The sequence below is a fragment of the Nycticebus coucang genome, chromosome 6, assembly GCF_027406575.1.
Source record: "Nycticebus coucang isolate mNycCou1 chromosome 6, mNycCou1.pri, whole genome shotgun sequence".
NCBI lineage: Eukaryota > Metazoa > Chordata > Mammalia > Primates > Lorisidae > Nycticebus > Nycticebus coucang.
Window position 1 is genome coordinate 97,150,774 of NC_069785.1, and position 24,401 is coordinate 97,175,174.

The following is a 24,401-nucleotide window of genomic DNA, read 5'->3' on the forward strand; positions in this document are numbered from 1 at the left end:
TTACACTGAGTTATAAAAATGGGCAAAAGTAATATATAGTGCTTAATTTCAGTTATAAAATACTCTAAAATATGCAAACTAATTTATAATGACACAAATCATAGTTGCCTGGAGATCTCAGTTGAAAAGAGGAATAGACAGCACAGAGGCACAAGAATTTCTGAATGTTATGAAAATATTTAATATATTGGTTGTTTTAATGGCATCACAAATGTATAAATATGTGCATTTCATTGTGCATATGAGTCTCAAAATTAAGTTTCCAAACCCATCCTAAAAAAATTGCTACATACTTCACTGCTGAATGTCACTAGCATCACCTTTGACGTATCCCCTTGGGAAGCTGTACACTGACAGTGCCTAGTTCACCTTTCAGAGCAATTTTGGAACTCTTTCTGGAATGGTCCTCAGAGCTGTTGTCATATTACCTTTGATGTCCTGAATGTCATCAAAATGTCTTCTAGCTGTGAATATTTCCTTTAACTTCAGGTAAAGAAAAAAGTCATTGCGGGGGCAGATCAGGTGAGTAGGGAGTGTGTTCCAATACAGATATTTGTTTACTGGCTTGCAGACGGTGCTGTGTGCATTGGTGCATTGTTGTGATGCAAGAGCCAGGGCTTTCTCATGCCCAGATTCTCAGTTAAGATTTTCCTGTTTATCTATTGATGTTACTCGGCCTGCTATGCTTTTCACAGGCAGCTGAAGATTTTGACTCACAATTCAATGAATTTTTGTAATGTTTTTATCACTTCTGCTCATTACTGGCTGCCCTGACCTCTCTTCATTGGTGATGTTTTTCTCTCCCCTCAGAAACACGTTTAATCCATTTGTACACTGCTGTTTTCTTTGTGCCATTATTCCCATGAACTTGGGCTAGTTTGTTCCTGATTTCACTTCCACTCTTGCTATGTTTAACAAGAAATTTACTGTTTGTTGCTCTAATTCAAGCTCTGACATTATCACAACCACACACAAAACACACAACAATAGGAAATGCCTCTCAGAAAGACACTGCCACATGATAACATGAACACAGCTCAGAGACAATGATTGACTGATATACCAAGGTTCTGAAACATCACTAAGTTATTTGTATAGTACTTCCAATGTAAGTACACATGGCAAATTCACAAACTTAATTGTCAGACCTTGTGTATTATATCTCAATAAAATAGAAACTCTTTTAACTCAAAAATAAATTTAAGACGTAGGAAGTTTCTAACAGATGACAAAAATGTTATATTTATTCTCTTCCTTCAAAAATTATTTAGATAACCATGCAACTTTAAAGCATCTTTTTAGAATAATACATTGATTGCTAATCAAAAATGACATAAAAATATAATTGCAGAAATTACTAAACACTGGAAAGACCACAGATTTGGATTTGCTCAGTTTTGGCCCTAAAAACTTAATCAATGAGAAATTCCAGATTCTGGCTTTCACATTGACCTGTTTTATGCAAAATGACGTGGAAAAGTAAATCTTACTAGAAAACTTTCTCCAATTATCCCATCTTTGGTTTAGGAACTGATGTAATAAAAATATTTATTTTTTCCTCCATAGGACCTGATTGGGAACTGAAAGAGAAGCTTTCACATCACTTCAAGGAGGTGATGGTTGGTCTCATGTACCCCCCACCATCTTATGATGCTCATGAACTGTGGCATGCCATGAAGGTGATCTGACCCCAAAGTAACCTGTAACAGCTATAGGCCGATATTCCCAGACGGGAAATTATCCCCTGACACTACTACACATGTACAAGATTAAAGAGAGCAGAGGGAATATCTAAGCAATGATGTAACAGTGAAAATAATATGGTCAGAGGAAGTGGCCTTGTTAGCAGGTGGGGTCTCCAGAAACCAGTGGCTGGAGTCAGCAGTTCTTCTGTTTACAGACTCAGCCTTCCTGAGCCAGGTCCATGTTAAGCTACCAAAAGGAAAGAATTATTAAGCCTCCAAGGCTATTCAGATTTGCCTGTGCTCAATATGTATTTTCATATTGAGAAGAATATGTTAAAAATCATGTAAATCTTTTAAAATTATGTGTTAAAATTTAGTTCAAGTCAAAATAAGGTATTGATTCAGATAGTGTATAGGTATCATCTTTATTTTTATGAACTTCAGTTAGTCTTTTACAAAAACAATTGCTCAAATCTATCAGAGTTTTACTTTTGTTGGATTATAATACCCCTTTCTTATAGGAAAGTCATGTCCATGAAATAAATTGGCTATGGATTTGTTACGATTTTGTTAGATACGGACAGGGAACAGAGAGGGAGGGTCTTTTACTTTCGAATGCTGATGTGAAACTCCTGCACAAGTGTTGAAATATTCCACTATGATGCTTGCCAATGACCAGATGCATGATAGGTGAGCAGTGTGTAACAGGAAAGCGGCAACAGGAAAAAATTTTTATAGGAACATGGATTTCAGCCATCATGCTTACTGATCAGAATAGAAATTGCCTAAAATTCATGTGAACTTTAATCACTTTTAAGAAATATCTCATTGATTTCTACCTCTTGCAAAATTATGTTACTAAATATTACAAGAATAAGGTTACATGTTGTTGTTTAGATGAAGCTGGTATACTTTATCAACAGTTTATAGAAGGCTAAGGATAAATGTGCTTTTCTAAATGTTGTGTTGTCTGTAAAATCGCTGTCACAATACATGCATATGTCTGTAAGAGACCATGGAAAGCAAATGTTTAGGCAAATGGTACAAAATTCCACATCTAGAGGGAAGAGACAGATCCCTAAAATGTTCTTGGAAAATGAGAACATCTATATTCTAATTGCAGCTTGATAGAATACTGATATTCTGACAGCAAATGGAAATCCTCACTGCTGTGAGCATTGCTTAAACATTTTTTTCACATTGTTTAGAAATACCTATGCAGTTTTATTCTAAAGGAAGGAACAGTGTCCTTCAGATAATAAATGTGTTATCTCCTAAGTAAATGGTATAGCCAGACTGATATTGAATCTTTGTCCCAAACATCCTTTCCTTTCTGCCACATCTCAGACATTGAGTATGCTAGGTCCTGCTGCTCTTCATAAGGTGCACTGTTGTTCCCAATAAAAATGCTTTTATATTTCTCTCTTTTTTTATTTTTCCAGGGAGCAGGCATAAATGAGAATTGCCTCATTGATATCTTAGCCTCAAGAATAAATGGAGAGGGTAGTGCCTGTAGCTCAGTGAGTAGGGTGCTTGTCCCATATACTGAGGGTGGTGAGTTCAAACCCAACCCTGGCCAAACTGCAACAATAAAAAAAAAAAAAAAGAATAAATGGAGAAATTTTCCAGATGAGAGAAGCCTATGGCTTGTGTAAGGAAACATATATATATGTATATATATATATGAATATATTTCACTCATATATGAACTTTGTATTTTTAAATAGCACATAAAATATTCCAGTTCATACATTTTGAAAAATTTTCTTACATTTGAAATATGACTCACACAAGACCAATTAACCTATTAAGTAAAATTGATGGTCAGTGTGCTAAAAATGAAACATTTCCCCAATCAAGTTAAGCAAATTATCCAGGAAAAAAATTACAAGTCTCTCTGAGGAGAATGTTTTCATTACCACAGGGAAGTTCCCTGCACCTCAGCTCAAGGGAAGTTTTTATCTCTAACTCAAAATAGACAACATAAAGCAAAGTTCAGCGATCTCTCAGTGAAGTCTATAAATATATTTACTTTGCTTTACGTAAATTTCATTAGCCTTGTAATATTCCTCAAAACCAAATTTTTTCATATTCAAAAGTTGGCAGGGCAATTATATTCATTTTCACAAAGGACTTAATGCCTTACATTCCATTACATTATGGGTTATATAACCTTGAATGTTAAGAAAATGTTTCAGACAGTCACCTCTGTTACAATTGGACAAAAAGAAGACTTTTCCAAAGGGTATGAAGTAACAACTTTCCCTTAAAATATTAAAATGAGTACTGGAGAAAAGTGCTGGACTTTGTTGAAGTCCATGGCAACAGAATACAAAGCTCTGAACTTTGAGAACTGGAGAATATGAAATGACTCTCAATTCTGTTTTTTAATTTTGGAGTAAAGTTAACTTTTAAAAGAATAGACCTATGCCTACGTTGCCACTAGGTGGTACCTTTCTTTGGGGACAGTTTATTTACAAAGAAATGTCAAGAGATTGACAATATTTCCTGCACTTAGTTGGAGAACATTAACTTATCCAAAGCACGTTGATTCGTGGTTCCATAATAAATCACATCTTTAACATGGTTTCTTGTACAGAATACAGCAGTAACCTTCAAGAGGACATTTACTCAGAGACCTCCGGACACTTCAGAGAGACCCTTATCAATTTGGTCCAGGTATGGCATTCCTCAATTCATACCATTTTGTACTATTTAAAACTAGATATATCTCGTCTCCAAAACATAGAAGAGAAAATTCCAGTATATTATAGTTTGGTAGTAAATTCTGTGTAATGACCTTTACTGAAGCCATGTTGAAGTTACTCAGCTAGAAAGTTGAGTTGGCTTTAGACATAAGCATGGCTAATGTACCAGCCCTATTCTCAAGAAATTAGAAGTCTCCCTTACTTAAAATGGTTTCAAATATTATATATATATATATATACAATTATCTATTCCAGAGGAATTAAATGATTAGAATTATAAAGTTACAGTTCATTACTGTAATTAGAAATTCCATTTTTAAAAACTACCAAATAGGGGTATACTAGCTTTTCTAGATCCCTGCTACGCGCCTCATATTGTGCAGGGAGACAAGCATATTTCCCACTTAATAACAACAAGACACTTGCAGTATAAATACTCAGGACCATTTTAGAAATGAAGAAACATAGGTTCTAGCTCTCTGATTGTCTAAAGAGCTACTAAGTAGAAGTCCAGAATTTATTTGAATGCTACAGACTCCAGATGCCATTTATGACCCTCGGTGCTACCAGTAAACTTTGGTGGCACTGGAATATATTATCCCAAAGAGGAACATTACTTCGAATTAAAATTAGGTTTTGGTTTTGACATAGATCTTATTCATCTGTATTGACTAAATGGTATGTAATTATTTCCATTCAATTAACATTTCTTTAAAACAGTCTATATATTATTTAGCTATATGAATAATATTTTTAAGATATACTTTTCTGTCATTTTAAGAACACTCTCATATGTGCCTACCATTCTGTTTAGCAAAGATATTCAGGAAGGCAAAGTGAAAGAGTCAGTGTTCAGCTTTTAATTACTGAAAGAGATCTAGAAGCCCACTTCTGGGGAAAATGTCTTAAAAGCCAATATTTTGGTTTGGTGTGTGTGTGTGTGTGTGATGTATGTTTAAAATGAAACAAGTACTTACACATCCCTAAATCTTACTTTTATACATCAAAAATATAACTGAGTATTTTGAAAAAGTTCACTGAAAGACACAAAAAGTAGAATTTTGTGCACAAGCATGTGAAATTAAAAAAAAATACTTGCCTTTAAAGAAAAAAAGTAAATTATTACCCTTTAGTATGAATAAAGGTGGAAAAGTAGTACCTTCCACAGAGAAAGGTCGAAAGCTTAGAAGGGGCAGGCGAGGTGAGGGCCCCGCCGCCCTCAGGAACAGGCCAAGGGCACTGCTGTTTACTGTTCCTTTTTCTGACCTCCTCTAGTTCCAGTAGTCTCCCTACCTGAGTTCCTGGGATGTTTTTTAACCTACACATTTCTGTGGCTCCTACTGACAAGGTTTGAGAGGTCCTTCCTGTTTTTCATAGTCTCAGTTTCACAGGAACAGGTGCAGGGCTCCTGACCCCGCCCTGGCTGTTTCACCTCCCATTTTCCTACTTCACCATAGCGCGTGGTCCTCAGAATTTCAGTGTTACAGACAGTATTCAGTAAACTACATGAGACACTCAACTTTTCAACACTTCATTACAAAATAAGCTTGGTGCTGAAGTAGTCTGTCCAGCTGGGGGCTCATCTGAGTATTCTGGGAGGCCAGGCTAAGCTTCAGGATTTGCCGGGTTAGACGCATGAACCGCGTTTTCAACTTCACAGCGGAAGGAAGGGCAGCATTCATCAACGTGTGAGTCAAGGGGCAGCGCCTGTAGCTCAGGGTTTACCGCTAAAGGGTTTGAACCCAGCCTGGCCGGCCAAACAACAATGACAACTGCAACAAAAAAAAATAGCCTGGCGTTGTGGTGGGCGCCTGTAGTCCCAGCTACTCAGGAAGCTGAGACAAGAGAATGGCCTAAGCCCAGGAGTTGGAGGTTGCTGTGAGCTGTGACTCCATGGCATTCTACCCAGGGTGCCCTCCTTGTTTTTACAACTCAAAGACACTACCTTGGGGGCGGCGCCTGTGGCTCAGTGAGTAGGGCGCCGGCCCGATATGCCGAGGGTTGCGGGTTCAAACCCAGCCCCGGCCAAACTGCAACCAAAAAATAGCTGGGCGTTGTGGCGGACGCCTGTAGTCCCAGCTGCTCGGGAGGCTGAGGCAAGAGAATCGTGTAAGCCCAAGAGTTAAGAGGTTGCTGTGAGCCGTGTGACGCCACGGCACTCTACCCGAGGGCGGTACAGTGAGACTCTGTCTCTACAAAAAAAAAAAAAAAAAGACACTACCTTGGAGGCTCTTTGAGACAATAAAATTAGCTAGCTGAGCCATTAAGGCCCTTGCCTTTGAAATGACCTTCAATCTGAGCTCACATTGCTTAGATTAGGAAGTGGTTCTCCTTTCTAACTCTCAGAGCCTACAGATTTCTAAATGTTCTCTCCCCCTCTTTTGTTTGTACTTGCAAACTAGCCAATTACTTTCTAAGCTCAGCTCTTTCTTTTAATGTCTGATGTCTTAAACCATGTTTGTGTTGCCACAAAGGAATACCCAAGGCTGGGTAGTTTTATTTTGGGTGACTGTCCTGAAGGCTGCACAAGAAGCCTGGTGCTTGCACCTGCTTCTGGTAAGGACTTCTGGAAACATCCAGCTGTGGTGGAGGTGATGGGAAGTGGGCACTGCGTGGCTAGAGGAAGGAAGCAAGCGAGAGGGAAGTGGGTGCCAGACTCCTTTCAATAGATTAACTGTCATGTGGGTTGTATTTAACTTACACTACTTTTGAGCCAGGGGGTTATGAATCACATATAACTGACATGTCTCTCGACCTAATAAAACTCTGTGGCCCAGAAGAAAAAAATTTTTTTCTTGTGTCACTGTCAGTGTGCTAAATGAGCAGCTTTCCAGGGAGCTCCAGGGGCAGGAGACTCAGAAGCAACAACTCACCCATCACAGGGAGGACATCACCGTTCGTGGGTCATCTATCCTCTTGACCCAGACTCTTCCAACCAGGCCTAACCTCCAACACTGAGGATGGAATTTTAACAGGAGGCCTCTCCTCCTCCTTCTCCCCTCTCCCCTCTTTTCCTCAGGGCCTTCTGGGTCCTGTATTTGTTAACCACCTTCCCTCCTGATTGAGAGATCAACTGGACCCTGTCTGTGGTTTACATGATAAAAGGGGCAGGAGTTAAAAAATATTTACAAAGTATTTTCACTCCACAAAGTCTGGATTTCTGGATTTTGTTGTTGCATAAATCAGACTTTGTAAATTAGAGGCAGACTTCTTTCTCTGTGCCTTTTCTGTCCAACAATGTTAAATCCTATTCCTGCTGCCCACTACCAGCCAGTGGGTGCTCGATTTGATGGGAAAAATACTGCAGGGAGACTTGGAAAAGTGAAACGCCTTGGCTTCTTTCAGAGAATTCCACAGTTGCTGTACACATACACCAAATTAGGTCGGGCATGAGGGCTAGCACTCTAATCCTAAATACTCCGTGGGGCTGAGGTGGAAAGGTCACCTCAGGTCAGGAGTTGGAGACCAGCCTGAGTAAGAGCGTCACCCTGTCTGTCTCTACTAAAAATGGAAAAATTACCTGGGTGTAGAGGCGGGTACCTGTAGTCCCAGCTACTCAGGAGGCTGAGGCAGGAGGCTGAGACCTCCTTGACTGAGCCCAGGAATTTGAAGTTACTATGAGCTATGACACTACAGCACTCAAGCCAGGGAAACAGAGCAAGACCCTGTCTAAAAAATAAAATAAATTTCCTAGTTTATTTAAGAAATGGTAACTATCTTATTCCAAATAATGACAGAACTTTCTTAGGATGACCACAGTGGTTCAAAGATTTTCGTCCCAGTAATCCTGTCTGGTATTAAGAACATTTAGGAGGGAAACCTGCGTTTACTTCACAGGGAACCAGAGAAGACGGCTATGCAGACCCTGCCTCGGCTGCCCAGGATGCAATGGTAACTAGAACCCCCTCAGCCCGACTGTAGAGAACCTCTGTACAGTGGTCTGGGTGCTTCTTTGCTACTGCCTGCGTGTGCCATTTCAGGTCTTGTGGGAAGCCTGCCAGCGGAACACAGGGGAGCATAAGACCATGCTGCAGGTAGTCCTGTGCAGCAAGAGCTACCAGCAGCTGTGGCTAGGTAACTATTCAGGGGGGTTCTTTTAAGCCATTCAGCTGATTATATAATGAAAAGCAACTAGTTAAATATTGTTTTTTAAAAATAAAATTGTTACATAGAAATAGAGAAAAAAGTCAGTCATCTCAAAGGTACTTACAGTATTTTTGAATTTTATTTATATATCTCCAATGGCAAGACACAGTAGATGCCATCAGAGAATGTTACAATTGATACTTTCAGGAGCTGCTAGTTACAATTGGTGACACACACCGTTTAATGATGTCACTAAGGGATAAATTTTTCTCCATTATTTTTTCCAGTGACTGAATTATGTAACATTCAAATACTGAGCACATTATCTCTTTTTTTGATGAAGAACTTACTCAAATATATAAGCTACTTTTGATCATGCATATTATATGTTATCTTGAAAAGTGTGTAGTAGATACAATTTAACTAGCTGCTAACACATCAAGGTTATTATTATTGATTTGTGGGTGTAAGTAGTTACTTGTTGGTCTTAGAGGATGCAGTCAGATTACTTTGTACTTTGCTTGACTTTCTTAAAGTGTTGCATCTTTCTTTTTCCCTTATTTAAATTTTTTTGTATATGAAACACACAAAATTCTATAAATAAACCCTAAAGATAGCCTCCTCTAACCTAAGTCACACTGCTTTACTTTATATATGAATAAGAGGTAATAACATCATCATCATCATCATCATCATAACAATAAACCTCTTTGCTTCTAATTTGCTGTAAGAATGAATGTGAACTAAAAGTTTCCTTGGATAAAGCCGGATAAGTAAGTTCTTGAAATGAGGAAGCTTAGTTTAGCAAAATTTTAAGAAAATAAACTGTAGGGTGGCGCCTGTGGCTCAGTGGGTAGGGCGCCGGTCCCATATGCCAGAGGTGGTGGGTTCAAACCCAGCCCCGGCCAAATTAAAAAAAAAAAAAAAAGAAAATAAACTGTAATCTATGCTCTAAAGATGATTGATGATTCTCCATTTCTCAGAATCCATTTCTTGGAATTTATGATCATTCTTTCAATCAATGCTGTGAGGACTTTTATACTTAATTGTAATATTTAAGCTATAGTAGAAAGTTTACTGTTGACATAAGTCTATTATATACGCCCTAAAAAATTGGTCCTTAAAGTTTTGACACCTGCTTCCCCTCAATTTAAATTAAATGAGGTAATGGACTCCCTAGAAGTAGCAGTTGCTCTCCAGGGGACCAGAGTAATAACATGTCTTTGAATTTCAGGATTTATGCTGACTCTGTTGATTCAGAGTACATGTGTTTGTTTCAGACAATAGTCCTATCAAACAAAACCAATAGCTTTAGTGTTTTTCAATTAGAGAAAATATCTTCACTATGTATAGCAACCTAATGGATATTTGCTAATGGATATAAATTTAAATTTATAATATTTACAAAACCTCCTTTGACTTACCCAATTTGGTGAAGTTTTCCAGGAATTTCAAAGTATTTCTGGACGAGACATAGTAGATACCATCAGAGAATGCTATGATGGATACTTTCAGGAGCTGCTAGTTGCAATTGGTAAGTGATAATTTATTTGGAGTACAGCATGTCTTTTTATTTTATTAAATCATAACTGTGTACATTATTGCATTTATGGGGTACAATGTTCTGATTTTATGTGCAATTTGGAATACTTACAGCGTATACTTAACATAGCCTTTACCTCACTTAATCACTTTTTGAGTTAAGACATTTATGCTCTACTCTTAATAGATTTGACATGTACCATTGCATATGCACAAAACTGCCTGGCTCTCACTGAATGAAAAGTGCATGAGTAACATCTTGACTGAGGTCATTTTCCCCTGAATTTCATTATTTAAAAGGAGTGCGAACTTTATAGAAGAAAAGTTCACCAGCTCCTGATACAAGACACAGACTGATAACTAGGACTGTAATGAACGGAGACTCTTCCCTGCCAACTGGGTCAGAGGTCACACACGGAAAGGGAGGTCTCGGACCCTCTGTGCCTGGCTGCTCACAGTTCAGTACACAGAGTGTTCAGTACACTTTGCATTTACTGACTTCCATTCCCTTGGCCAAGAGCAGAGAAATGCTAGCCATGTGGTTTTCTTCTCTGCAAGAAGAAAAGTGCTTTTTGTTGTCTGTTTTTGTTTTTGTCACTGTCTCTTATATATTTATTTTTAGGAGTAAATCCTACCATAGAAGAGGTTTGGCACATAATGATTCCCTCAGACTATTAGGAGAGCTGCGCCACCATTGCCACCCCTATTCTTTCCTAAATGAAAAAAGATGTCTGTCCATAGGTGATATCAGAAAAACTACAGCAAAACTACCTGCCTTTTATCTTGTGCTGCACGGTGGCTTGACAGCACACATTTTAGGGATTAAGTTCAGGAGTCCTTGTGAAATATCCCCATAGTAGATGAATAATCTGCTATCGTAAGAATATCCCCATAGCAGATATTTGTTGAATAAATGAATATTGGGACTTTCCATTCCTAGAATGACAGAGACAGACATGAACATGGAAGCTGAGAGACGACAATGTGATAGCTTATCTGATGGAGGAGTTTTAGAAATGGTTCCACAAGATTGGTTGAATGGGTTTTGGGAAAACCCTAAAATAACATACAAGATATGACTATTTATGTCTGTTTTGTGAGAATAACATGGACATTTCCAGCAAATTGTCAACAAAATGTAATTATATACATGTATCACATCAAAATTGCTCATTTTACAAGCAAACCATAAGGCAGTTAAGTGATTGCTCCAGAGTCTATCAGCTTCTTATCAACAAAGTTATGGCTAAAAGTCAGGTTTCTGAATCTCAAGATTGCTCTCTTTCCACTGCCACAAAGCAGTGGGCATAAGAGAGGAAAAGTAGACATCAGAAATACCAAGAAATGTTTTAACTGGTTCATTTAGTTATTCAATAAGCATTTCGAGCACCTACTGTTCTGGTCACTGATTTAGGCACTGCAGAGAGAACAGCAAAACAACAATAGCCCCTTCCCTGGAGAAGTTTACTTTCTAACAGTAACTTAAGAGCAATTATGGGGTTCTATCAAAAAGAGAAAACATCATTATCTAAAGTTATTACTTGAACTACACAGAAAACACCCTTATGGTGATTTTGTTTTGGCCGGAAGTTATAGCCTCTGGTGTATTACTCATTCAAGTATTACTTTGTTTATTGATTCAGATAAACACTATTGAATGTCTATGACCATCAACTGACCTTAATCAACAACATTTGTTGATTACGTGCTAGGTGCTCCAATGCCATAGCAGTTCTTCTAGATGACGTCTAAAACTGGTCCAGACCAGTTATGATCCATATAGTTTCTCCTTAAGAGACTTCAGATCTACTGACAAATCTATCAGGAACTTAAAAATAGCATTCAAGAAGAATGAAGTGTGTGGGGGCTGCATCACACTGACTCCTACACTAATAAAAATCTGTAATAATGCTGAAATTTAGATTTCTTTGAAGCTTTCAGATTAAGAGGATAATTTTTTTTCATTAGACCATATGAAGGAATTGAAGAGGTGAAGATAGACCAAGTGAAAATCTTCTTGAAATATTGTAGTATTGTTGCTTTATATTTTTCTCTGGTTAAGGTGTTAATATTATCATAAGAGTTGAAGTTGCAATGCAGTGCGAGGTTCCTAACAGACAAAAAAGTGTTTTTGTTGTTTCTTAAGTTGTTAAAGAAAAGAAAATGCATAATATCATTCTCAATGTTTCTTCTTTACTCTCTGATTTCTTCTAGTTCTTTGTTTTCGAGACAAACCGGCCTATTTTGCTAATAGACAACATAGTGCAATCCATGTAAGTAAGAAACATGCATATGGTTAAAATTTCTCCAGAAATTATGACTATTTTCTCGAAAGATTAATTTTATTTCCATTACTTAACTTTTGATTTCTTTTTTTGAACTTGAATATAAACACATGCATGTCTAAGGAAATACACCCAAGGTAGAAAAAAATTATGTTCTACACCAAAAATAATACCAGTCAAATAAGCATGACAGTCTGTTTTCTATATCAAAATACAGAAAGTATTGAAATATGGTTCTCTGAGGTCTATTGTCCTATGTAGTCTAGAGCTTAACTCCTACAGGAACTGTTCAATTCAAATGTTTTTGCGTATTTCCAAAGCCCCATTAGATCACACATATGCAAGTACAAAGCATGGCATCAAGTAGAAAATTCAAAACATTGCTAACTCTAAGCAAGAAATTGCTGTATTCCTCAAAATAATGTCGCTGGGTTGAAACATAAAGTGTTATTTTTCAAAAAGTGCTTAAAGAAATGGCTAGACTACAATAAACTCTGAAGCTATTTTTGCAAATAAATAGGGATGTTTTCCATACTTTAGTATGATAGTCAGTCACACATCCTTTGGAGCATTCATTTTACCTAGGGCAATAGACTGAGACTCTATCCAAAAAATAAAAAAAAAAGGCCAAACTAAACCAGAGTGTTTATTTCTCAAACTGATTTTTGCAGGAAAACTTCTGGAAAGTAGCCAACATGCTGGGAAAGAATGCTACTGGTCAAGAATCTTTTTTTTTTTTTTTTTTGTAGAGACAGAGTTTCACTCTATTGCCCTCGGTAGAGGGCCGTGGCGTCACACAGCTCACAGCAACCTCCAACTCCTGGGCTTAGGCGATTCTCCTGCCTCAGCCTCCTGAGTAGCTGGGATTACAGGTGCCCGCCACAATGCCCGGCTATTTTTTGTTGTTGTTGCAGTTTGGCCGGGACTGGGTTTCAACCTGCCACGCTTGGTATATGGGGCTGGTGCCCTGCTCACTGAGCCATAGGTGCTGCCCAAGAATCTTTTATTATATATCTTATGTCCAGATGACCTTATGCAATCTCAGAATGTAGGAGGATGATCAATGGTGGTCACAGTCCTCTGCTTTTCCTTTTTTCTATTTCCAAGTAGAAAAGGTTAATTTGATTAAAAATGTATGTGAAATAGTGTATTGAGCAATGCTACAGGATGATTTCAACAGTTTCCTTCTCCAAAGAGCCAAGTACTGCGATGACAGAATAAAGCTTTACTTGTGAGTGACTACCCAAATTCAGGGCTACTTACTCTAATAATAAAAAAAACTGCATCCTTGCCATGTGCGTGTGATATAAGGCAGAAAGTAAGATGTGTATACTCATAAATTGTTTGGAGATAAACAGAGGGATTGTACATTCAAGAAATCAAATTTTTGAAATATAAAGACTTTCAGGTGTCAAATATTAGTTGAAAAGCTGTTTTCAGCTGCCCCCAAACCAAAGAAAACATTCATATTTTTCTCTAGTTTAGTCTAAATGAATAATATATAATTTAAATTTTGACACTTGGCTAGATCATTCATTTCAATCACTTCAAGTTATTAAAAGTTTTTTAGTAGATCTGCATCCAAACATTCAAACTTTAAAAAGTAGAGTATGTTTTCTGGCCGCCAGATGTCATCATTCCTCCATTTGGAAAGATAATTTGAAACTGAATGTATCAGGCTACATTACTTCTGGGGTAGGTGCACAAACATTGAGTTTGCATTTTTTTAGTATTTGAATTTAAATAAACAAATATTTGAAGAGCCTGGACTTTTTTTTTTTTTACAATTTTTAAATAATGAATAGAATAACGAAAATATAATTGCAGTTTTAGACCTATCAATGTGCATCTAACTGAGGTTCAGATTTCTCACGCCCCAGGAAGAATTTTCACCTGGAAAACCCACATGATCAGGTTTGCACGTTGTAATGTAGTGTGAAGGTTGGCAAGGCTGAAAAGAGGAAGTAACTACTACAGAATAGGGTGAAATGGCACTGGTCAGAGTCGAGGTGGTGGCACTAGAATAGAGATTAAAAAGCATTTAAATAGTAAAATAGAAGAGAATCATTTATTTTCAATACATAGTAAGGGAGAGAGAAGAATCACAGAGGTGGCTCTCAGGATCTGACTTGGGTGCAGGGTGGACAATGATGCTAGTGGGTGAGGGATACAGTGAGAGAAGCTTCAAAAAAGATGTGCGTCCACTGGGCACTTACTTAAGGGCATCATGTTTTCATCCCCACTTTCTGTATTTTGTAGGACTTTGGTTTCCATAATAAAACCGTAATCAGGATTCTAATTGCCAGAAGTGAAATAGACTTGCTGACCATAAGAAAACATTACAAAGAGCAATATGGAAAATCTCTATTTCATGATATCAAAGTAAGTCTTCTATAAATAATTTATTTTGTCTGTGTTTTATCTCTTTTGTAACTTAGATATGAGCTTCATTTAAACTTCATGGTGGAATCTGAACAGTTAAATAAATATTTAGACAGGGATAATTCACCTTAGTTTTGCAGACACTTTCCAGACCAACAGGTGCCAAGTTAGAAAAATGCTTCACCTCAATGTCAGAAATGATTCCTCTTTGATGTGTTCGAAGCAAAATAAAAGAGTCATGTACAGTATTCATGCCCAGTAATTGTCTTGAAGAACTGAATTCTGAAGTATGATCAGATGTTAAAGAAGGCACAGTGACCTAAGAACATGTCCTGACTTATATTTTGCACATAATTAGGTGCTGTTACTTTGTTGACATTGTTTTCCGCTGAAATTTTTAATCGCAAGGAATAGCTTTTGAGTTTAGTGAAAAAGTGATCCAGAAACAACTCACTGACCAAAGAACCAAGATGCCACATGATCCAGAAGACTTTGTAGGTTCTTGGGAAGGTAAAGTGGTCTCCAAGAGTAAGAAGTGATGGAGCAGTGAAGAGAAGTCTACTCTCCTCACTTCCACCTTCAAAGCCCCGAACTCTTCAAGTGTTAATAAATATTTTCCATTGAGAAATCCTTGTCATACAAAATGTATCCTCTAGATGATTAGTTTTCTGTAATTAAGCACAACTCAGTGTCTGCTAACATTTGGATATAACTAATGCACTTGCCATATGCATTGAAAGTAGTGAATTATAATTACACAACTTTGTGTAAAAGAACACTTTAATCTGATAGTTGATTTTTGACAAAGATCAGTTTTATAATAATATGTACTTTTTTCTGTGAATTTTTGGGAAAATATAGAAACCGTAGAAGACAGCAAAAAGAAAATACAAATTTCTTTAATTGTCTATCATAGACAATCACTGACAAAATTTTTTGGTAGGTGCTGCTATGGTCTGAATATTTGTGTGCCCATAAAATTGACGTGCTGAAATTATAATCCCCAAGGTGACAGGACCTTAAGGAGATGATTAAGTCATGAATGTGGATACCATAAATGGAAGTATGGAAGTATTTATTTTATAAGATAGGCCCAAGGCAGTGCCTTCGTTTCTCTGCCCTGTGAATTTAGAGTGAGGGGGCAGCTGTCCACAGGAAGCAGCCCTCGGGAAACACCAACTCAATCTGGTGGACCTGGACCTGGACCTTGCCACCCTCCGGACTGTGAGAGATAAATTCCTACTGTTTCTAAGCCACCCAGATTATACAATTGTTACAGAAGCTTGAATCTTCTTTTTCTTAGAACACATAAATAATAATATGTTTTACTGACTACCGGGATATTTTTATTGAACCATGGTATCCCATTGTATAAAACTGTAAAGTATATAAACTACCTCTCATATTTATATATTGCTTTTCAGTTTTAGCTATTACTCATAATATTATGCTGTACATATTTTTAGTGTAAATATTTGTTCTCATCATTCATTGATAATAACTTTCTTTAATATATTTCTTGAGGTAGAATTGCTGCATTAGTAAATATAAACTTAAAAACCTTTTAAGTCGTAGTGTCAATTTTCTCTCTAGTAATTACAATTACTGATTTGTTATAATAATCATCTTAAGGCACTTCCTTATTAAGTTGAATAAAGGATTAAATTCTCATTCAAATTATTATTCATATAAATATACAATGATATATAGTTGATTCAATCAACTTTATATAAACTGCATACTATTACTTATAACTGCTATTATTTTTCAACAACTTACATTGAGACTAATGTTTAGGAAATACTAAATGTTTCGATGAGAAAAATAAATAATTCTGGTAAGGCTAACAGCCCATGGTTCTGTCATAATGCAGTTCAGAGGAATTGAGTTTCTTTTAAAGAAACACTATGTCCTAATGCTATAATTGGGTAAATGAGATGAAAGCTCTGCTGTTTAGTATGATGTAAGCACTCCAATTTGTACAAATAATCAACACACTGAAATGGGCATAAATGTATTTATGATCTATGTACAAAGACTTAATAAAAAAGAATAAATGACTTTATTTCAAGTGCATGATATTTTGTCTTTTCAGAACTTTGCTTCGGGGCATTATGAGAAAGCACTGCTAGCTCTCTGTGCTGGGGACATGGAAGACTACTAAATGAAGAGGAGGGTCTGAGGGACTATTCAGTCCTCTTCATCAACACATCCAAATGGAGATTTTATGACAAATTTCAGTTATAACTAGCAGCATAATTAAAATATAGAATCATACTCTCTCTTTTTTGTGAAATTATTCCAAGCTAAAAATAAAAATTATCGATGAATGTATATGATACTGGATTTGCCTATTATCTAATCAGCAATTATATATACAGTGCATAATGAAACGATGTAATAGTTGCATTGGAATAACTTTATCTAAATGCAAACCATCAGGAAGAGGTAAGATGGCTGACTGAAGCCAGCTTTCAGCAGAGGCTCCCGTCTAATGGGAGAAGTAATGGACAGAACCAACTCAATAAAGTGGAAGATCAGGAGAGAGGAGTGATAGGTTTGCATTATTCCTATCCGTTATCCCAAGGAAACAAATTTCGAGTACAAAAATCATCCCAAAGAGGATGGGAACCATTCCCCTCCACCATGAGAGATGCTTGAGGTGACTAGTGAACAGAGGATGTTTTGTTTCACTGAAGGGGAGAGAACGATTCAGGGCTGGACTCTCTCCGCAGCGAGATACCACTGCAAGCTCAGGCAGTCTCTTGCCTGGGACAAAAGTTGATCTAATATTCTCCCAACCAGTCCACCCTCCCCCCCTCTCCAGTAGTCTGGAAGACTACGCTCTGCAGAATCTGGAGGGTCTGGCAGATTTTTGCTAGTGCAGGCATCTCATGGGCTGTGGAGCAGTTTTGTTGAAACTGTAACTTTAATAGAGGTGTGGAGTCACAAGGGGAAAGAAACTTGCCCTGTGTTGGAAAGAGCATAGCGCAGGACTGTGCCACCGACCACCAGGGACTGCCGGGATTCCGCCCAATTCTGCTCCCAGCAGGCACTGCCCACAAGCTCCCTGATTCCCTGCCCAGCTTCTGCAACTGGCATACAGCAGTACCCGAGATCGGCAGCACCACCCCTGACAGTGGTGGCAGCTCTACAGTCCCTCTCAAGGGGTCAAATTTGGGAGAGACACTTTCACAATTCTGTGGAACACAGAGGGAACCTGACCTGACCTGCAGGAATTCTAGAGGTGTAGTGTGGCCAAGGCAGAGGCATCGTCTCTGAGGGAGAGAACCACACTCCTCCACGGTAACCCCCAGCTGGGTACAGACACACGTGGAATACTCCCCAGTTTCTAATGATCACTGGAGGGAATTAGGACTGAACACTTCCCACTTCCAGATCACACAGTGAGATGACCGGGTCAGGGAGGCCTTGTCTCCTCTTTCACTTAGGTGCAAATACCTGGTGTACTTGAGTATTAGAGAGAGCTTGGCTGCAGCCCTATGGAGTAAACAGTGACTAGGGATGACAGTGACGCACCAGCCTCCCTGGAATAATTCTTTTGCTGGGCAGGCCTTTCAGACTCCACAGACCACTGGGATGAGTCACACTTGAACTGCCAGTGGATACCTGCTGTCAGTTGTTGGAGACCTTTTGAAAACTCCCACTTGATCTGTGTTTGTGCTGAGCGGGACATTTGGTTTGGAACTCTTAATCTGGGGCAATCAACTGGGGACCCTTCAAGGTTATACCCTAGTTGTGTTTTAGAGCAGGGTCTGATTCTTCTCTCTCAGTTATTGCCAGTAGGGGGCAGGGTGTCCTAATTGCTTGTATTCCTCCATAGCTTGAGATTTCAACCCAAAGTCACTGACCCACTGGGATTGGTCAGAGTCTAGCTAAATACAAGAAAGACTCAGCTAGCCACATCATACCAAGTGGGACCCCAGAGTTTCAGGCTGTAGTACTGAATGGGACCTTGGTAAAGCCATAGGGGGAAAGCTGCAGTCAACAGTCCCAGAACTCTGGTAAAAGGCTGGTTAATTACATCTCCAGGAGCCCTCAATTTAATTCCACCTTACCTGTCTAAACAAATGGTGAAAAATAATTATGGGGTGGAAACAGCAGAAAAACTTGGGCAACGTGAATAACCAGAGTAGATCTATTCCTGCAAGGCATGACAAGGGAGACACACAGAAGATCCCATTCTTAAACAAATAGCTGAGATGACAGAAATTGAGTTCAGAATTTGGATAGCAAATAAGATTAACAGAATTGAAGTAAAATTGGAATTAGAAGTTCAAGAAGCAATTCAAAAGCTGTCTCAAGCATGCAAAGATAAAATCATCAAAGATTTTGACAAATTGAGGCAAGAAGTTGCATCCCTCGAAGACCTGAGAAATACAACAGAATCCCTCAGAAATAGGACAGAGCGGGCAGAAGAAAGGATCTCTGATATTGAAGGCAAAGCTTTTGAATGCTCCCAAATGCCCAAAGATGAAGAGAAGTGGAGAGCAATGATGGATCATTCCCAGAGACAGTTGTGGGAATGCTCCAAAAAATCAAACATTCACCTTATTGGAATTCCTCAAGGAGATGAGAATGATCTGAAAGGCACAGATGCTCTACTCCAAGAGATTTTAGAGGAAAACTTTCCAAACATAGCAAGAGATACTGAAATTCATTTAACAGACAGCTTCAGAACCCCTGCATGACACAATCCAAATAAAGCATCCTCTAGACACATTATAATTAACTTTGTCAAAGTTTATATGAAAGAGAAAATCCTGCAAGCAGCCAGACACAAGAAAATCATAACTTACAAAGGGAAGAATATTAGAATGACTGTAGATCTTTCTGCTGAAACTTTTCAAGCAAGAAGAGGATGATTATCAACCTTCAATCTTCTATAAGGAAACTAGTTTCAGCCCAGGATCCTGTATCCAGCTAAACTGAGTTTGATTTATGATGGAGAAGTCAAAAACTTTAATGACATTCACACGTAGAAGAAATTTGCCATAACTAAACCAGCTCTTCAAGATATTTTCAGACCCATCCTCCATAATGACCACCACAATGCTCTAGCACCAAAGTAAACTCACTCAGAAATTATTGATCAAAACCTAACTTCCACAGTGGCAAAAGGATTAAACATCCACTCATCTTTCAAAAAACTTGACACCCAAAATACCAGCAGGCTTACCAATACTCTGAATTAACGTGAATAGCTTAAATTGTCCACTAAAGAGGCACAGTTTGGCTGTCTGGACACAAAAACTCAGGCCAGATATCTGCCACATACAAGATTCTCATCTTATCTTAAAGGATATATATAGACTCTGGGTGAAGGAATAGACATCTATAGTCCAGGCAAATGGAAAAGAAACAAACAAAAAAAGGGTTGAAAATATATTTACAGATAGATTAGGCTTTAAACCAACAAAAGTAAGGAAAGACAAGGATGGTCACTTCATATTTATTAAGGGAAACACTCAACATGATGAGATATCAGTTATTAACATATATGCACCCAATCAAAATGCTCCTCAATTCATAACCAAGACCCTAACACCCCTTTTGCAGTGCTGGAAAGATCCTCCAAGAATAAACTAAACAAAGAAATTTTGGAATTAAACTTCCCAAGACAACAATTGAATTTAATAGACATCTACAGAGCATTTGATCCTAACAAAACTCAATACACATTTTTCTCATCAGCCCATGGAACATCCTCCAAAATTAATCACATCTTAGGCCCGAAGGCTAGCCTCAGCAAATTTAAAAGAATAGAAATTATTCCTTGTCTTTTCTCAGATCATCATGGAATAAAAATTGAACTCATCAATAACAGGAATCTTAATATTTATACAAAGACATGGAAATTAAACAACCTTCTGCTGAAAGATAGCTGGGTCAAAGACGAGATTAAGAAGGAAATAACCAAGTTTTTGGAACAGAATGATAATAAAGACAGAAATTTTCAGAACCTCTATGATACTGCAAAGGCAGTCCTCAGAGGGAAATTTATAGTGCTGAAAGCCTTCCTTAAGAGATCTGAAAGAGAGGAAGTCAACAACTTAATGGGACATCTCAAGAAACTGGAAAAGAAAGAACACTCCAACTCCAAACCCAGCAGAATAAAAGCAATAACCAAATTTGAGCTGAACTCAATGAAATCGACAACAAAAGAATTATTCAAAAGATCAATAAACCAAAAAGTTATTTTTGGAAAAGTTTTACAAAATTGATAAACCTATAGATAGCCTAACCAGAAATAGAAAATTAAAATCCATAATTTCATCAATCAGAAATGACAAAGACAAAATAAAAACAGACACCTCAGAAATTCAAAAAATCTTAATGAATACTACAAAAACTTCTATTCTTGAAATATGAAAATCTGAAAGAAATTGATCAATACTTGGAAGCATGCCACCTTCTTAGACATACCCAGGAAGAAATAGAAATGCTGAACAGACCTATATCAAGTACAGAAATAGCATCAACTATACGAAGTCTCCATAAAAGAAGGTTCTGGGACCAGATGGCTTCACATCCAAATTCAACCAAACCTTAAAGAGGAACTAGTACCTATATTACATAAACTTTTCCAAAGCATAGAAAAAGAAGGAATATTTCCCAACACATTCCATGAAACAAATATCCCCTGATCCCCAAACCAGGAAAAGACCCACCAAGAAAAGAATATTATGACCAATATTTTTAATGAATATAGATGCAAAAATATTCAATAAGATCCTAGCAAACAGAATGCTGGAACACATCAAACAAATTATATACCATGACCAAGTTGGTTTTATTCCAGGGTCTCAAAGATGGTTCACTATATGTAAATCTATAAATATGACACATCACAAAAACAAAATAAAAAACAAAGACCATTTGATTCTCTTCATTGATGCAGAAAAAGCTTTTGATCATATCCAGCATCCTTTTATGATCAAAACACTTAAGAAAATAGGTGTAGAAGTGACATTTCTTAAACTGATAGAGACCATCTACAGCAAAACCACAGTCAATATCATATTAAATGGAGTTATACTGAAATTATTTCCACTCAGATCAGGAACCAGAGTAGGTTGCCAATTGTCTCCTTTGCTTTTTAACACTGCAATGGAAGTCTTAGCCATCACAATCAGGCAAGAAAAGACAATCAAGGACATCCAATTAGGAACAGAGGAGATCAAATTTTCACTCTTCACAGATGATATGATTGTATATCTGGAAAACTCCAGGGATTCGACTACAAAACTCTTAGAAGTGATCAAGGAATGCAGCAGCATCTCAGGTTACATACTCAATACTCATAAATCTGTAGACTTTATATATACCAACAATAGTCAAGCTGAAAAAACAGTCAAGGACTCTATTCCTTTTACAGTAATGCCAAAGAAGATGAAATATTTGGGAGTTTACCTAACAAGGCACGTGAAAGCTCTCTATAAAGAGAACTATGATACTCTAAGAAAAGAAATAGCTGAAGATGTTAACAAATGGAAAAACATACCATGTTCATGACTGGGAAGAATCAACATTGTTAAAATGTCCATACTACCCAAAGCAATATACAATTTTAATGCAATTCCCATTAAAGCACCACTGTCACATTTTAAAGACCTTCAAAAAACAATACTTTATTTTAAATGGAATCAGAAAAAAAAAAAGACCTCAATTAGCCAAGACATTACTCAGAAATAAAAACAAATCAGGAGGAATCACACTACCAGACCTCAGACTATATTATAAATCGATAGTAATTAAACAGCATGGTACTGAAACAAAAACAGAGAGGTAGATGTATCGAACAGAATTGAGAACTAAGGGATGAACGCAGCTACTTACCATCATTTGATCTTTGATAAGCCAATCAAAAACATTCACTGGGGGAAAAAACCCTATTCAACAAATGGTGCTGGGTGAACTGCCTGGTGAACTGTAGAAGACTGAAACTGTACCCATACCTTTCACCTTTAACAAAGATAGACTCTCATTGGATAAAAGATTTAAACTAAGACTTTAAACTATAAATATACCAGAAGAAAGTACAGGGAAAACAGTTGAAGAAATCGGCCTGGGAGAATATTTTATGGGGAGGAACTTTCAGGAAATTGAAGCAACACCAACAATACATTACTGGGATCTGATCAATCTAAAAAGCTTCTGCACAGCCAAGAACCCAGTAAGTAAAGCAAGCAGAATGGGAGAAGATATTTGCAGGTTGTGTCTCCGATAAAGGTATAACAAGCAGGATCCACAGAGAACTCCAACGTATTAGCAATTAGCAAAAAAGAACAAGTGATCCCACTTCACTGTGGGCAAGGGACTTGAATATAAACTTCTCTGAAGAAGAGAGACACACGACCTACAGACATATGAAAAAATGCTCATCATCCTTGATCATCAGAGAAATGCAAATCAAAACCACTTTGAGATGTCATCTAACTCCAGTAAGATTAGCCCACATCACAAAACCCCAAAACCATAAATGTTGGCATGGATGTGGAGAAAAGGGAACACTTCTGCACTGCTGGTGGGAGTGGAAACTAATATGTTCCTTTTGGAAAGATGTTTGGAGATCACATAGGGATCTAAAAATAGACCTGCCACTCCATCCTGCAATTCCTCTACTAGGTATATATTCAGAAGACCAAAAAAATCACTTTATAACAAAGATATTTGCACCAGAATGTTTATTGCAGCCCAATTCATAATTGCTAAGTCATGGAAGAAGCCCAAGTGCCCATCGACCCATGAATGGATCAATAAATTGTGGTATATGTACACCATGGAATTTTATGCAGCCTTAAAAAAGATGGAAACTTTACTTCTTTTATGTTTCCATGGATGGAGCTGGAACATATTCTTAGCAAAGTATCTCAAGAATGGAAGAAAAAGTATCCAATGTACTCAGCCCTACTAGGAAACCAATTTATAAGCATCCACACTTCCATATGAATGCTTCAACCCAACTACAGCCCAAGATGAAGGGGAAAGATGAAGGGGAGAGAACGGGAGGGGGTAGGTTGTGTGGAGGGAGGGTAATTGGTGGGACCACACCTATGGTACATTTTACAAGGGTACATGTGAAATCTACTAAATGTAGCATATAAATGTCTTAACACAATAACTAAGAAAATGCAGAGAAGGCTATATTAACTAGTTTGTTGAAAGTATTTCAAATTGTATATAAAACCCTCTAATTGCATTAATGTACACAGCTATGATTTAATAAAAAATAAAAAGAATAAATGCGAACCGTAAATACCCTACACTGAGGCAGGAGCTCAAGGTTGTCCTTAGTATGATTTGAGAAACCAACAAAATGCAGCTTGTGACCATTCTTATTAGAGGAATTTTATGACTCTTTTACAAATACAATAAAGTTGAACTGAACATCTAAATCAGAATTTAAAAGAAAATCAAGATATAAAAAAGCAAAATGCTGCAGATGTTTGCCTTGTCTGGACAAGATGCATAAGAGATTTGCATGTAAAAACACAGAGAAGGGTGTGGGTGTATTTGGCAGGCACTCTGGGAAAGGCAGTTTATCTCCAGATAATTTTTGGAGTCAGTAGGTAACCACTTGCCTAGGCTGTGACTGAAAAATCACTGCTGTCTGTCTCGATTTCACTTTTTAACATGATCATCAAAAACTCTTGGCAGTTGCTTATGAGCTTGGTGCCATCAGGAGAACA

General features: G+C 37.6%; 1 protein-coding gene across 1 annotated transcript; it reads left to right on the forward strand.

The window, feature by feature from the left end:
* Nucleotides 1-4,268: 4,268 nt before the first annotated feature.
* Nucleotides 4,269-17,005, forward strand: LOC128588015 (annexin A10-like). Its single transcript, XM_053594584.1, has 7 exons — nucleotides 4,269-4,364; nucleotides 8,231-8,284; nucleotides 8,374-8,467; nucleotides 9,918-10,013; nucleotides 12,236-12,294; nucleotides 14,566-14,688; nucleotides 16,784-17,005. Exons 1-7 carry the CDS (start codon nucleotides 4,269-4,271, stop codon nucleotides 16,850-16,852), a joined length of 591 nt encoding a protein of 196 aa, XP_053450559.1. The 3' UTR covers nucleotides 16,853-17,005.
* Nucleotides 17,006-24,401: the final 7,396 nt, after the last annotated feature.